Raw genomic sequence first — 16524 nt, forward strand, 5'->3', positions numbered from 1 at the left:
GCTGTTACTTAGAAAATAGAACATCTGTTAAATGCCATTGGAGTCACTATTCACTGTCATTATAGTTATAGCTATAATTTCTGTTCTGCACATTCTGCTTTCATGAAATTCTTCTTTAATAGACAATACATTATTAATAAAAAGTCAATACACATTGCCATAAAATCTACTATTTAATGTTTTATGTTCTTTTTTGATTTATCATTATATTATTCCGTCACATTAGCCTAATAATAAAATGTGTCCTAAACCTCTAGCCATGACAGAGAAATGTAGGGACCTGCAAAAACAATATCATATTTTATCACACTTAAGACATTAGATTGTATGATACACCGTTGATTTAATTACAGCTGTTGTAGATCAAAAGAAACACCACCACCTTAAACACAAATACAAATTCTAAGTGTCATGTCAATTTCAGAAATCTTAATATGGGAGAAATGCATTTTAGAATAGAAATAATGTAATTTTTAAATTCTTTTCCCATAACTATATTTTGTACCTAGAGGTGAAAGAACTCTCTCCCATTCCTGATGACCAGAAATGGTATAATTATGTGGACTAACAAAATGCCGAATCCACTTGGGAAGGGGAACATTTTAAAACATCCTTTTGGGTGTGTTAGTTAACCCTTCATCCATATTAGAGGGAAGTTGCATAAGAGATTAAGAAAAAGCTAAAATAAACAAGAATTCAGTAGCATTTTAGTAAAGGGAGGAAGATATATGGAAATGGTATTGTGGCACTTTTTTTTTTTTTAACTAAATGTGGGACTGAATGACGATAGAACCTATGGGACAGGAGACATTCAGAGATGAAGAAGGTTGGGGAGGGGAGTGGGAATGACAGTACGTCAGAGGAGTTATCTTAAGAATCTAAGTCACTGGGAAATTCCAGGAAAACTTTTGGAAGCCATTGGACCTCTGAAAATGTGGGAGGTCAAGTCCAGGTGGGCTGTGTTTCTCTGCGCCTGTCAGAAAATAGTTGTGGATGTGTTCCTGTGGGATCAGATAATTAATCTTACACTTTTTACTATTTCACCTTTAAATAAAATTAACAAAAATGTTTCCATCTCATGATGGTGTGATCATTAGAAACCAACAGAATGAGTTTTCCCATCCTGCTAACCCATCAGTGAAATGAATTGATAAGCTGATGAGTGAATCCTGAACCTAAGGCCATTTTAAATTAGACTCGAGTGATTTAACTTTCAGATATGAAGAATGAATCAGAATGTATTTTCCATCCTTCACTTGAACACATGGGTATCTTTATTAGGAGAAGTTAACCTATGCCACCCCTTTTTTAATAAGGAAATTGGAGTAGGATTTGAAAATTTTTATGGCTAGGAAGAAGTCGACAACAAATTTATGTCTTTGAAATCATGGAAATTAGTGTTTAATATTTTGACTCTATGCTGGAACTGGTATCAAATGTTACAAATTAAACATATGGACAGTAAAAGTATGTTAGATTTTATGGCAGTTAATATTCAAACTGAGTAGTACTCTTAGCTGATATTTTTTCTATGTCATTAAAAACCCCTGGTGCCAGGCGTGTAGTTCACATTAAGCTGCTGGTGAAACTCCCGAAATTGGACTTATGGCCATCTCATAGGTCAAAATAAAACTGAATGTGATAATTTTGTTTTTTATTCAGCCTTAAAATCAACCCTAGAAGCTGTCACATTACTACAAGATTGAAAAAAAAAAAAATCCCTAAAAGTTGAGTTACGACTTCATCAATTTAGTCACTGAATTTGAACTTGTCCATTCATTAGGGTAGACCCTTCAGGACCTTCTCCATCCCTCACCTAACACAGCAGCCAAAGAAGGCATGCATGCTGAGGATTGGATTGGATTGGATGCTTTTTAAGAGAAGGAAGTATCATGTTTGATCAGCTCTTTCTCCCCATCTCACCAACCGCTTAAGAAACTACATCCCTTCGAGAGGCATGAGTGAGGGTTTGGAAAGAATGGCCAAAACAGTAGCTGGATTTCAGTCCAGTAGTTCAGTTCTCAATACATCAGCAAGCATAGACATTCTTATTGTACAGGAAACCATTAGAGCCAAGGAATAGTTCCTTGACCTCATAAAATTTACCTTTTTATTTTCCAGTAAGTACTCCATATTTTTCTTTTGGTGGCTTTTGATTCTGACCTTCATATTTTCTGGATTGTTTGGCACATGGTCTGTAGTCAATCCAAACCATCCGATCCTTAATGGTGAACTTCAGTTCCAAGTATCCCCCCTCCCTTAAAGCCATTCATGCTCATCCCAGCCATGACTCATTTTTGTCAAACAATTACATTCTTTCTAGTATGATGCCAAATTACTTGATTGTGCTTTAGCCTTTCTCCGCAGCTACACTGTGGGTAAAATTAAAGCAGGGTATGCAAAGACTACCTCCTTTCTAATCTCTGGCAGTGAATGACACAGTACAGAGTGGATATTAAGCACCAAAAGCAAATTCACTAATTGATACTCTACTGAGATCTTCAGAAAGTCAGATCAGTGTATTTTTTGAAGTCCAAGATGATAATATTTTAAAGTAAATGTTATACACCTGAAACTAAGGGAAAAATACTTTTTTGTAGGAAAAATAAAAATCTGTTCAATGAGCACAATATTTTTCCTTATGAAAAATAGAATTTATACAAATTATTTAATACCAGTTTGTTCTTGAATGCCAAATGTGAAGATTTAACTCTAGGTTTATTTTTACACTAAGAGTGGAAAGAGTGAATCACTTTTGGTGCTATTATCACCACGATAGTCACTGCTTTTTTTCAAGTTCATGTTCATCATGACAATAACTTTCATGCCTTTGAGTTGTATCCTATAATATTGGGGAAACCGAAGTGACACTAGAAATTATCTACATTTCCTATTTTATTCTTTTCATTAACTGAATGAAGTATCCCTAGACATTAAACATTTTCTCTTGAAAATTAGCTATAGAATTTTGGCAGATGTTTAATCCATAATAGTTGGTTGTGATCCATGAACTTTCTGCAACACTATGTCCTAAATTCAAAACTTCTAACCCTTCTGAGATTTGGAAATTTCCATGGTCTTCAATTACATTTCCTGGCATAGAAAAGACAAATGTCTGCTTATACAACTTTTTATATCAAAGCCAAAACATAGTGTCATCTTTAAGACAGTTTTTACCAATCCAAACACAAAGTAAGAGTCAACTTTGTGAGGTGTTATCTTTGCAAATAAATAATCTCTGGTGACAAGCCACTAGTCTGGAATGAATGTAGGAAGGAGGGCATGTTCATTTGCCTATCTTTCCATATCTTTGACAAATACATCTTGAGTATGAGTATTATAAGGACAGAAACTTTCTCTGTCATTTTATTGTGAATAGAACAATGGCCACCATATACGGTTGTAAAAGTTGTGTTGTACACAAGGATACAGATGAAAGGAATGAAAGGGATAAAATCTAGCCCAGGACCACACACAAGTCAAACTCCAGAGGGGCTGTTTTCATGCAAAGGAGGCATTTCTCATTAATTTTCTTAAAGACATTAACTAGAATCACCTATGTCGTTGCTACAACAGTGATGTCTTTAGTAGGAGCTCAGTAACATTTATGATTGCTACATGAAGGAATTCCTTCTATGAACAGCTAAGTTCACCCATGTATTACAGATGACACCTGCATTACAGCTAACCCTTTACACGGTAGCCAATAAATGCATTTGGCAATAATTACTTGAATTTCAGGTATTTTTTCTATTGGAAAAGAAAAACACAAATACAAAAGATTATTTTGGGATAGGAGAAACAGTATTTTTGTGCACAAATTACTTTATACAGTCTTTTTACCAAATTTATTCCCCCTATTTTTGTGATATGAAAGGCAAAAACAAAATGTTTATATGTAGTGATTTTGAGTACAACAGGCCTGAGCATGTGAAGGAAAGACAACCATAGAGCATCTAGAAATTAAAGATGAGATACAAGCTGGCCTCATAGAGACCCTCGCTCTCAGTCTCGATTACTTGGACCACCTCTGTTATTCTCTGGGCATGTTTCATTTGCCTCTTTGCAGGTGGGTTTCCTCCTCTTTCTTCCCGTTGCTGTTTCCAGTGATTTTGTCTTACTATGGCTTTGGTTTGCTGTGGTGAAAACATCTCTTCCATTTCTAAATGACTTAGCTGGTGTGTTATCACAGTCCTTGTATCTTTCAGTTAAACTCCTTGTGAGGACCTGGTCTGGCTTACTCCCTAGTGAAATGTCCCACAACTGAGTGAGGACAAGAAAGGGACCAGGGCAGAGGCAGGGAAGTGCAAGGTGGTCACCTGGTCAGCCATGATACATCACCAGAAAAGGGCTGGGGGTAGAGCTGACTGTAGACATTTGTACCAGGATCAGTTTTTCTATCAACTTTCTACATAATTTCTAATATTAAATGTGCTTGTTTTCAAGTTTTGTAAATCAAGTCTTAGAAAGTGGTGGTGCTTTCTTAGGGGTTTTCCTGTTACCTCTTTATTTTCACAGACCTCTAATTGAAATTAAGTATTTTTTTTCAATGACAAATGTGAGCAGCAAACCCCAGTAATAGCTGCATTTCCTGCAACTTTGCCATCAGTAAAAATGGCAGATAATTTTACATCACGTTCTAGTCATTGTATAAATTCCAAGACACCAGTTATGGTCATCACTGCTTTCAAATTATCCTAAAGATCTGCTGCTAGATTATTGTAGTTACACACGTTAGGCAAGAAGACAGTTATTACTATCTTACAGGTTTTAAAAAGATATTTTGTATATTGTTTTCCGGTAGAACTCCTTTTCTTTAAAATCCAGTGGACTTACATTTATTTTTTAAAAAATATTATTATGAGAGGGGCGCCTGGGTGGCTCAGTTGGTTAAGCATCTGCCTTCAGCTCAGGTCATGATCTTGGGGTCCTGGGATCGAGCCCCGCATCAGGCTCCTTGTTCAGCGGGGAGTCTGTTTCTCCCTCTGCCTCTCCTGCTCCCCCTGCTCGTGCACATTCTCTCTCTGTCAAATAAAGAAATAAAATCTTTAAAAAATATTATTATGAGAAAGAGTCCTTACGTTTCACCAGATTCCAAATAGGTTTGTGGCACCAAAATGCTGAAAATTTCTACTGTAGAAATACAAGAGCACACTAATTGCTGAATTTTCTAAAAGCAGTTGCTTATTTGTGGATGAGGTTTCTAAGGTCTGTCTTCACCCAGTACATTTACAAATTAATATAAATATGTTTAGATGAACAATATGTATGTTTATCTGTTAAATGTAAACAATCATAAATAGAAATTCATCATGTTTCTGTATACATATATGCTTATATATACCCAGTAAGGAAACTACAATGTATATGGTATGATTTTCATCATTCATAAAGACATATGGAAGTTTTAAATCATTGAAAAATCTTACCAGAGTAACCATACTCACAGCCATTTCAAAAGCATTAAATCTAAAGACTAGAGTATATTACTCCAAGCTCAAATACTGTCCTTTTCACAGGCTACTCAGAAAGAGATTGAGAAACAGAAGGTTCACCTGAAGAGTGTCACAGAGCTAGGAGAGGCCTTGAAAACGGTTTTGGGCAAGAAGGAAACCTTGGTGGAAGATAAACTGAGTCTTCTGAATAGTAACTGGATAGCTGTCACTTCCCGAGCTGAAGAGTGGTTAAACCTTTTGTTGGTAAGAGAAGAGGCTAGAGGATTTTCAACCCCTCTCCATTATGAGAAGGAAATTATGTATGCTTTGAATAACGACATTTATGTCTGCACATTCCTCAACTTCACATAAATGGTGGCTCTTAACACCTTTAACTATATTTTAATATTTTGCCATGTCTCTGCTGTATTTTATATGGAGATCACACCTAAGTATGATTTGACTGATACTAATATTTTTTGCCTTTTAACATTATAGAAAGTAGGACAAATCTTTGAAGAATATTATCTAACCAATGTTATATCATGGTATATCTCTGTAATATTAAGGAATACCGGAAACACATGGAAAACTTTGACCAGAATGTGGATTACATCACAAACTGGATCATTCAGGCTGAAGCACTTTTGGATGAATCTGAGAAAAAGAAACCTCAGCAAAAAGAAGACATACTTAAGGTAGCAAATAAAATATTATGAAAAGTAATTTTCTAACTGCACACCAATTATGTTGATCATCAAGGAGTTCTTAATAAGAATGAAAAAAGTTCTTCCTCTCTTCCTTCTTTCCCCCTCCTATTCTCCTTCCCTCCCTACTTTCTTAATTCACGTGGGGGTTAATGACTTTGAAGAGTTTTGTAATCTGGATATCTGTTCATATCCACCTCTCACCTAATTACCCAAAACAAAGTCTGATGACAAAGGGATTCCAGGATTTATTTTGGTGTCATTTTGCAAATTCCTGCCCATTTGACTTGTTAGTACTGTGTTCTTATAGCTAACGTAAGGATCAGTTTCCCGGTATCATTCAGAGCCTATCTGAGTAAACACCTGAAATCCAGTCATCTGGACATTTTGCCTATGCAATATCCAAATCTTCGTAATTAGTAACAGTACTGAGCTTATATAAATCTGGATGTTTTTATTTTTAACTATATGTAAAATAAACATGGCTTTGTGTTCTCTGTTTGTGTATTGAAACCAATTATTAGGATGTCCTGAGTCATCTTTCTGAAAGGCAACTTAATCTTCATTAAAAAAAAAAAAAGTGGTGCCTATAAAAGGATATGAGAGGTATAATGTGTGAATTTATCTTATTGATACTATGTTATCTCCATTTGATAACATCTTTCAAAAGTAAATAGGAAGAATTGAATTTTAACAAATTCCATTTAAATTAATGATTCCTTATTTTGTTTTGCCAAAATAATGGTAATTAACTAGTGGGTTGCTATTTAACACTCAAAAATTGTAGTTTCTGTCTGAACAATTCATTTGTTTCTTTTTTATGAAAATTACTCTTTTCCCAAGATTATAGTTTATTTTTAATGAAAAACTGTTGATGTATTTCAGGCTACCCAAAACATATTCACTCTGTTGTGTGTACCTTATCTTACTCTCTCTTGTCCTTTGATGTGTAGTTAAGGAATGCCATCTTATGGTGAATTTCCTTCAAGGCCTTTGAATTAATAGGACCTGAGTGGTTTCACTTATACCCTCTCTGACCCCTTGAGTCAGGCAGAACCTTCCTCACTCCCTCTGTCTGTGACACAGAACCCTTATCTGTTGGAAAATCCATTTTTTTCCCCATGACACTCAATATAATAAAAAGGAACTCAAAAGTACCCAGGAGGAATAGAAAATTGTTCTTCAGCTACCTTTCCTCCTGAGCATATATTAAGGTTGTTCCACAGCTATGAAATTGAGTAGAGTTAAGATAAAATAAGACTAAATATTCAATATTATGATTGTTGCGGGCAACATAGAGAAGTCAGGAAAATATCCCTCATCCTTCCTCAGACTGAAAATAAGCCTAGACTCAGTTTAAACAAGGACGGTGATCTATTTTCCTGAGATGGCACACATTCTCAGTCTCCTCTATTTTATGGATGTTGGCTTTTTTTCCTCCCTCTGTATTCCTTTGCATGTACTCGTTCTTTCTTTCTCTTTCTCTTTTTCACTCTCTGGCTCTCTCTCAACTTCCATTTAATTACTAACGTCAAGCCCTGTCTCTTGCTTACGGAATATAGCGTTTAAAGGCTGAAATGAATGACATGCGCCCAAAGGTGGATTCCACGCGTGACCAAGCAGCAAACCTGATGGCAAACCGCGGCAACCACTGCAGGAAAGTAGTAGAGCCCAAAATCTCAGAGCTCAACCACCGATTTGCAGCCATTTCTCACAGAATTAAGACTGGAAAGGTAGGAAGATCTGCTCCAAGGTGGAAACTAGTGATAAATGATCTCTTGCGAAGGTTGCGCAGTACTCTGAAGGGGGCAAGCGACCCCCACAGCAAGGTTTTCAAAAAGAAAATGAAGGCCAAAATGTATATAAGGAAATTTTACCACTGAATCTCAGGGGAGATCAATCTCTCCCCGCTACCCCCCACCAGTCTCCCTGTCTCTCTCTCTCTCTGTCATTTTTCCTTTCATGCCACAGCTATTCTAGAACTGCATTCTGTACTGGTTTACATATGTACTTTCAGGGGTAACCTACAGCAAAGTAACAAATAGCATGCTGCAGGCCAACAACAACAGAAAAGCACAAAAGACATCCATCTAAGGAAAGCATTACTGACTTATTTTGCCAAATATAATATTGCTTGTGTGTAATATGGATCAAATATCCAAAATGGGGCCTTGTATATCTCCTGCATGACCTAGGGTGTTTGTATCTCTTTATTGGTTGTGCACATGTGTGTATGTGTGTATATTTAACTCGCTCTTGCTAATTGCCGATACTTACTGTGACGAAACCCATTAGGCTACAATGACATGCTCAAGCCATGAAAACAAATGATTGCAAAGCTTATATATCTTAATTTTGTAATTTTATATGTCTATCTATATTCAGTTTAATGAAGAACCAGGGGTTATGGAACTTTTGCATGATAACCCTTTATATTTGTGTAACATTTAATGAACACAAAATCTTACCTAATAGGTAGCTTGCAAAAATATATAAAAATATATAAATCCAACTTTTTTGGGTTAGTGTCAAGTTGCAAGGTAATTACCCCCAATTTTATAAAATGTCAATTGACACATTTTTCAATATATATAATATACTTTCAAATACAAAAATGTATGTAAAATAAATATATGTATTTACATATACAGATAATTGCTATAAGTAATCTTAAGTGAAAAAAACGTTTTTGAAATATTTGTGAGAAAATATGTAATATGTCAGGTAAGTGTTGACCCCTGGAACAATGGGAGAATATGCTTGAAAATTATTTTGAAAAATATGGACACTCAATAATAGCATGATTTGCAATTGCTCTATTTTCTAACGCATTCCAATGTATCACTGTTATATGTACTAGTACATATTTAAAAGAGTTTCTAAAATATATTGAAATGTGATTTGAATTTTAAATACTTTATACCCATGAAACATAGTTAACCTTCAGAACTCGCCTTCCCAAAGCAAAAAGGGTATTAGCTTACCTTAATGCATTGCTTCATCTTTGTAATGTTTAAGTTAACGAGTTAGTGATACTCATTTATGTACTATTTTAAGGAAGCCGTCCTCACCTGGAAAATATCTGAAAGGCTCCAAAATTTACTTTCACAGCATAATTGTTTTTTGTAAGAATTTACTCTGCTGTTTAAGACAATCGTTTTTACTTCTAGGGATTATCATTAGAGTATGTAATATCTAAACAACCAAAGGCTATTTCAGTCATCTTAAGAAATGGATGCTAATACTTCATTACTAGGTTTTGTATTCCTCCTGTTGTATATATCAGTAAGCTAGAGAATATTTCAGAGGAAACATGCTATTGTTTTCTTGATCCTTTCAACAGTAGATTGAGACAAGTTATGTCACAAGATTGTGACTTGTAGATATTGAAAAATGAGTAGAATTCAACCTGTATGATAGAAGCTGCCAGACTTAGCATGGCCAAGAGAAGTTTGTGAATTTTCATCCTATGTTCTGTACACATTTGTTAGTTACTTCTGTACATCATTCATTAGGTGAGCCACTCGCTGTACTTCTTTTATTTTCCTTACTGAAGAAAGACATTAGAGATTTTAAATAAATATTTTCAATTACATATTAATCAACAAAAGAATCACATTGTCACTTTTCAAAATACTCCTTTTTCTCTAAATTAATAAAGATGACTGGATGCGATAGTGACCCCATCTGGGGGCTTTGAGAGATAATTCTGCTCCATCATCATGATGAAACCAAAAACATGGAGATAAAGCTTATCCGACATTTTGCTGATTTGTTCATTGCATCGTGCTAGTGAGTATGGAAATATGCACGGGTGCAAAAGATACTTAAAAATATCTGTTTACGAACACAAACTTAAATAGTCATTGCAATCATCTGACATGCTTAATACCAGTACATCTTCATGAAGATGTTCAATTAATGAGGTAATTCCAGCAGTCACATAGTATAATATGAAGAGCAGTGGGCATGGAAGATGGAATCCGAGGCATAATTTTGTCAGCATTAGGCAGAACATGTGGTTTCTCTTAAATTCCATTTTAATGTTTATAAGATAAAGGAGTTAAACTAGATTAGTAATCCTTAAAAGGAAAGCATTCCACCACTCCCCCCAGCCCCCAAGGGTTATTATTTAGAACAGAATGTATAAAATGGATAACAGGAGGGTTAGTGGATAGGTGATTTCTGTCCTTTGGTCTTTCTCCTTCCTGTGGTAGGGTTCAAGAGATACAAGTTATGTCCATAGAACATAGTGTAAAGTCTCTGGGCTAGACTAGCTAAAATTAGGAGTAGTTAGATTAGCTCTTAATAGTTCTGAAGTGTGACAGCCCAGTGATCTTTTGTTGATGCAATAAGGAATTTAAAATAATGACCTGTATGTGTGTTTGTTTACAGAGTATGGTAATTCTGGAAGTGCTGGAATTCTCAGAGGTGACTTGATCTCAAAGTCAAGCTCCTAATACAGTAGAGCTTATGCATGGGGAAGATTGGGGTGGAGTATACCCTTCTTATGGTTGAGTTTATGGGCAGGTTTTACTTAAAAGAATAATCTTGGAGAAAATCTACAGTGATTAAATAAATTAAAGTAGCTTGGGAATATATATGGGTAGAAAATAGACTCTGTATAAGAACTAACTTCAGGATCCTTTTAAAGGTCAACTAGAAAGGACACTTGAGTAGAGCAAAATTTTACCCTGAAAATTTACTGACAATCCCTGGATTCATTGTTTGGTGAAGAAGACAAAGTTTATGTCTTCTGCAAAGACTGTCCATGACAAGAAATTACAAAATCCGGAAGGCATTGGCCACTGTGGTCCTCAGTTTAGATTGGTTGAGAACTTGTCCATCAGATGCAGCTCTCTCTAGTGGGAACTTTTAACCATTAATGAGGAACAGCATGGTGAAAGGAAAAAGTTCTTAGTTTCAAGCCACAGAACTTGCTTTGAATGTGATCATGGATGTGACACTTCACCTCTCAGAGCCACCTCAAGATTGTGGTAAAGATCGAATGACTTGGGCGCCTGGGTGGCTCAGTTGGTTAAGCAAATAAAAGATCAAATGAGTTAAGATATGTAAAAGCATACATTTTAAAAATCTACATGTTACTTTATAAATACAAAATGGTAGAAATCCTTAATATCCACAATTATTTCCATCATATTATATATTAGCTTTGAATGGCCAGATTTTGAGAATTGAGACAGAAATTGATGGGAAAAAGAAATGGAGGAATGACTGATTTCTCCTTCTGGCCTTTAAAAGTGTAGAGGTATGTTTATAATACAGGAAATGGACTGGGATCAAGAAGATGTCTTTGCTATTTCCATTGTAAGGACCAGCCTTATAGATTATCAAGTGGACCAATATAAGAAATGCTAGGAAGTTCTGCTTGTCCCAAATATGACATGAAATGCTACCTTTTCCTATTTCATTTAGGTTTGTCGGTAGTATCTGATTGCTTTGAGAAAGCTTAATTTCTCCTAATCTGTATGAAATCAGTTTGAGAAAATGGCAGTTTTAATGGGGATGGTCAGAATTATAGAAATGAATCAGTGGTAACTTCCTAACCCAGGTAAAGTCAATGAAATCAATGGGGGGAGACAATATGTCTCAACTCTTTCGGTCTTAGGGCTTCTGAACATGGTGGTGTAGCAGGGTGCTGATGAGAAAGATACTGTCAGGAAAAGAAGATAACAGGAAACAGATGCATAGAGGGCAGAAATAAGCTGACTACTGAGTGCTGTTCCTTATGGCAGCTCTACTCCTCTCCATCTTCTGAGAAGCCAAATTGGAGAGGGGAGTCTGCATTTTGGGAGAGATGGTAGTTGAGGTAGGTCTTAAAGGATTACTGAAGGAATGGTTGGGAAAAGGGACCAATATGAATGATCTCTTACCAACAATGTAGTATTTCAGGTCATAATGTTTGGTTCTGTGGTGCCTGTATTGCTAGCTAAGGTGTGACGAAGTCAAGGAGCTTACTGTTTAATTGTGGAGTGAGGTATGTTCATGGATATTGGGCCAAGAATGAGTGTATGCTGAGTGAATTTACCAGCCACTCTAGCAACATAGAAGAGGTAGCAATTCAGGATAACCTATGAAAAAGCTCAAGAGTGTATGGAGTGTTCAGTGGAGAGTACATTGTTTACTTATGAAATGTAGAGCATAGAGCATGAAGCTTAGTTGTGGATGATAAGAATGAAGAGGATGATTAGACACAGTGTGGAGAGGTCATGACAACCAGACAAATAGTTTATGCTTAATTCAGTCGGTGATGAGGAGTTCTTAATGTTTTGTTGTTGTTGTTGTTGTTTTCAATGCACTGTTGAAAGGTTAGTCCAATAGTGGTTGGGAAGAGAATTCAACTGAATAATAACAGGAAGTAGGGAAACCAGTTAGGAAGCCATGGTGATAGTCTAGATGAGAAACACTGAGTACCTCAAATAAAGGGGTGTCTCTGGGAATGAAAAGGAAGTGATAGTGTAGAGCAGTGACTTTCAAAACTTTCTGTACTCGGAGCGATTGTTAAAACACAGATTGCTGTCTATCGCCTGCCCCCACTGCCCACAGAGATTATGATTCAATAGGCCTTGAGTGTGGCCTGATATTTGCATGTCTAAGAAGTTTCTAGGTGATATCAATGCTAATGATCTGGGATCCACTTTGAGAACCAGTGGTCTACAGACATTAAGAACTAACCTAGACTTTATTACATGTGAGGGCCAAGAAGATGGTGAGCTGAAAAATGTCTCAGAATTCAAGACTCACTGAGTATGAAAGTCTACATATGAGTTTCAAGAATAAAATATGCATCAAGATATATTTATCACATTATAATAATTTCAAAATAATGTTGACTAAACAGATTTTTTTCTAGCTATATCCTATTAATATAGGTAATTACCTTGTTACAAGATATTATAAAACTTATACGTATAATTTGCCTATTTAAATTGTCTTCATTTCTATGGAGCTGAAATGTTTAAATTATTGGCCCTGCAATTCGTACCAACCAAAAGAAAGGTGAACTTGTTTTCTATATCTTCAATTCTTTATTAAGATTTATGTGCTATTGGGAAAAAAAAGAGTTATGTGCCGTTAGATATTTTATACCCTATATTCTTTAATTTCCATAATGGGCCTTAAAATTGCTTTTATAATTCATGTAAGCAGTTTCTCTATATGTGTTTAGTGTAATTGTCACATGAGATTTGGACTGTCTGGTATCATATGTGTAAATATTCATAGTTTTGTTGCTATTATAATTACAGTGTCAAGTTTTTGACCTCCAATCAGTGTTAGCAGATGGAAAAGTAATCGTTCTTTGGATCAGAGACTTTTCAGACACACACACACACACACACACACACACACACACACACACACACAGCTATGAGAAAGCCAGTGAGTCTCCCATTTAATACAGAATAAATCAGGGGAAAGAAAAAAACTCTATGTGGTTGGGTCTAATCTATCTTAAATAGTGGCTTTATATGTGAAAAGTAATGTATAAATATGTTAACAATAGTTTAGACAAATGTTTTGGCTTTCCTAAACATCAGTGGGTAATAAATAATACCTCTTATAAACATGACCTAGAATGTCAAAATGAGATTTATTGGATTTGAAAATTTTAAGTAATACCTAATCTTCAGTAATCAACTTTATCAATGCAAATATATTGATCTTTTTCCACTTCGTAGTCTCTTTCTAATTTAACACCTCCTCGGATAGAAGAGAACATGGCCCATTAATTGGTATGGTTATTCTTATTTGCATATGTGTGTGCCTGTATGTGTACACCCCTATATGGTAATACATGTGTATTGTTGTACACATGCGTATACACATACACTTTTTAATAAAATTTTCTAGAAAGAAATTATAACAGAAAACATAAGTAAAAACTTTGGTAAAGTTCCACAGGAATTGCATAATTTGTAGGGTGCTAAAAATGTAACAATTACAGTTAATATCCTTAAATAATATTAACAAATTAATATCCAAGCCATGTAATACTATACCTGCTAATTTTATTTCACTGAAATAAATAAGAAATGAGCCTAGCAACAGAATTCCTATATTAACAACTTCTTCTCACATTTGTAGTTTGCTATCCCTTTATCAAGGTTAATTCTGTTGAAAATTTAGTAACAAATCCTTCTTACAATCATTTAAAATGTTTTGAAAGTAGATGTTAATCCAGTTTGGTGAGCAATGTCATTTGCTAGAACTAACTGGGTCTTATTAGCATGATATTTAAATATGTAAAGCTATTTGGTGATTCCTGATTGTCATCCTTTAAGAAGGAAAACTGTTCCTCTGATCAGTCATCATCGTATGCAAAAGTAATCATTCCTTGGACCAGGGACTTTCAGATATTTACAGGGGACTATGAGAGCCAGTGGGTTGCCCATGTTCTCACAGCGTGGTTAGAAAAATGTCAGATCCTGGTTCATTGCTTTGTCCACTCCAGCATGCTGAAACCCAGCGTACTTTATTACCTCTGTTTATAGTATCAGGTATTGATTGTCGGTATATTATATGCTAATATGAATATGTCTAATCTCACCTAAAGAAGCAATGATTTCAGTGCACTTCTTTGTATTAAAAACAAAAAGAATTGAACAAAAAAGCAGAAATGAGAGAGGAAGGGAGAAAGGGAAGGAGGAAGAAAAAAGAAAAAACACACAGTTGTCCAAAGTGTTGTATTTTTGCTTTTAATTCATTTGTCTCCCTCATATATTTTTACAGTGCAATCCTTTCTTCTCCTATTTCAGCTGCTACTTCTGAACTCATTTAATCATGAGGTAAAGAAATATTCCAAGTTATATTTAACAAAAAGCAGGCAGTGGGCTGATTCTTGAACCACCAATATATCTTAACAAAATCAATATATTTTCTATCTAATTCTGAAAAGTATGACCATGAGATTAATCTCATCGATTCAAAAGCTGATGTACTGGGTAACATCCTTTAATTAACTCCACAAGGTTGGGAAGTTACCTCATTTTCACATTCTCATCCTCAAAGCATTCAAAGATAAACCAGTACCTTACCTAACTAGTAAAAGAATCCAGCCAATATAGGGTCACTCTTCTGAGTCAATTTGCTTTATTTCTTAAATTTAATTTCTCATGTTTTTTTGGAGTTTGCTCTTATGAATTTAAAGTAAGTGAGTGAATGAATCTATAAACTATGTGATTATCTTCATTCTAGATAGGTATTTCTAATATGCATATTTTTCTTTGTAAGTTTTCTTTCCTCTCCAGATATTTGGATTTGAAATAACTCTTCATACCATATCAGTACTATGTCTTTTCTGTGTTACAGGATGTTACTGGTCCTTGAAACTTTATTCTTTTTGATTTCCATGAATTATTTTATTTTTTATACCAACATTGTAATGATAAATAAATTTTCAAAGCTGCAGAGTGGAAAGAGGAGACTGATTGATTTGAAGCATTTTTAAACCAATCTATAGCACTCAGATTATTTATTTGTGATTTAGATATTAGTGTAACTTGAATGTAGGGGCCATTTATCACAATTATTGAGAGTACATAGTCCATATTAACAAATGTTTACTTTGCTGTCTGTGTAAACACAGTCATTATTATGTTAGTATCTATGCACGTTAGAAGTAATATTTAACTAAAAGTAAGGTTACAATTTAAAAATTATAAAGTATGTCTGAGTAATTTGAATGCTTCCAATTTACAGTGAATCCATTTGTAATTAATTTTACCTTTTTCAGTATGTTATTGTTTGTTAACTTGTTATATAAGTCACCTTTAATGCTAAGACTTTAACAAAGCCTTAAATTTCATTAATCTTAAATCATACAGCAAAGCACAATTAATAGCTGTTAAGCAAACTGAAACATTAAAAAATCAAGGAAAACAAAGTGTTGTCTTTCTCAGTTTCTCTGTCTCTTCTTTCTTTTGTGTCCATTTATCTGTTTATTAAACTTTCGTATGTTTTACTTTATTTGTATTTTGTATGACTACACAGTCATGTTAAAGCTGTTAAGATGAAAAGGTAAGTAAAAAATTAAATTGTGCAGAACCTATGCCTGGTTTATATTCCTCCCTACCATATTATAATCTTTATTTGATTATTTTCTGTGTATTCTAAAACCTATCTTGTGTACATCGTCTAACTTTGTGTGATTTAATTGTGATTCTAGTTCTTCTGTGGTCATATATTTTCTTTGAATTCAATAATAATTTACGTAATAATTAAGATGATTTATCCACATTGCTTTCAATTTCTTTAAGTGATTTATCATAATTCTGAGTTTAAAAAGCAGGCATTATATACTTTATATGTTTTAAACTTCGGTGACTCATGAGTGAGCTATTAAATTATGGAAGCTTGCTTAT

General features: G+C 34.7%; 1 protein-coding gene across 1 annotated transcript in view; it reads left to right on the plus strand.

Annotated features, from left to right (window-relative positions):
* Positions 1-16524, plus strand: part of DMD (dystrophin) — a 1674912-nt gene that overhangs the window by 445412 nt on the left and 1212976 nt on the right. The window contains exons 30-32 of the mRNA XM_088028834.1: positions 5520-5699; positions 6005-6133; positions 7705-7875. Of these exons, the coding sequence (XP_087884960.1) occupies positions 5520-5699; positions 6005-6133; positions 7705-7875 (480 nt within the window). The remainder of the gene's footprint in view (positions 1-5519; positions 5700-6004; positions 6134-7704; positions 7876-16524) is intronic.

The sequence above is a fragment of the Eumetopias jubatus genome, unplaced genomic scaffold (genome assembly GCF_037043125.1).
Source record: "Eumetopias jubatus isolate StellerSeaLion01/CBP00866 unplaced genomic scaffold, mEumJub1_p1.0 scaffold_11, whole genome shotgun sequence".
NCBI classification, from domain to species: domain Eukaryota; kingdom Metazoa; phylum Chordata; class Mammalia; order Carnivora; family Otariidae; genus Eumetopias; species Eumetopias jubatus.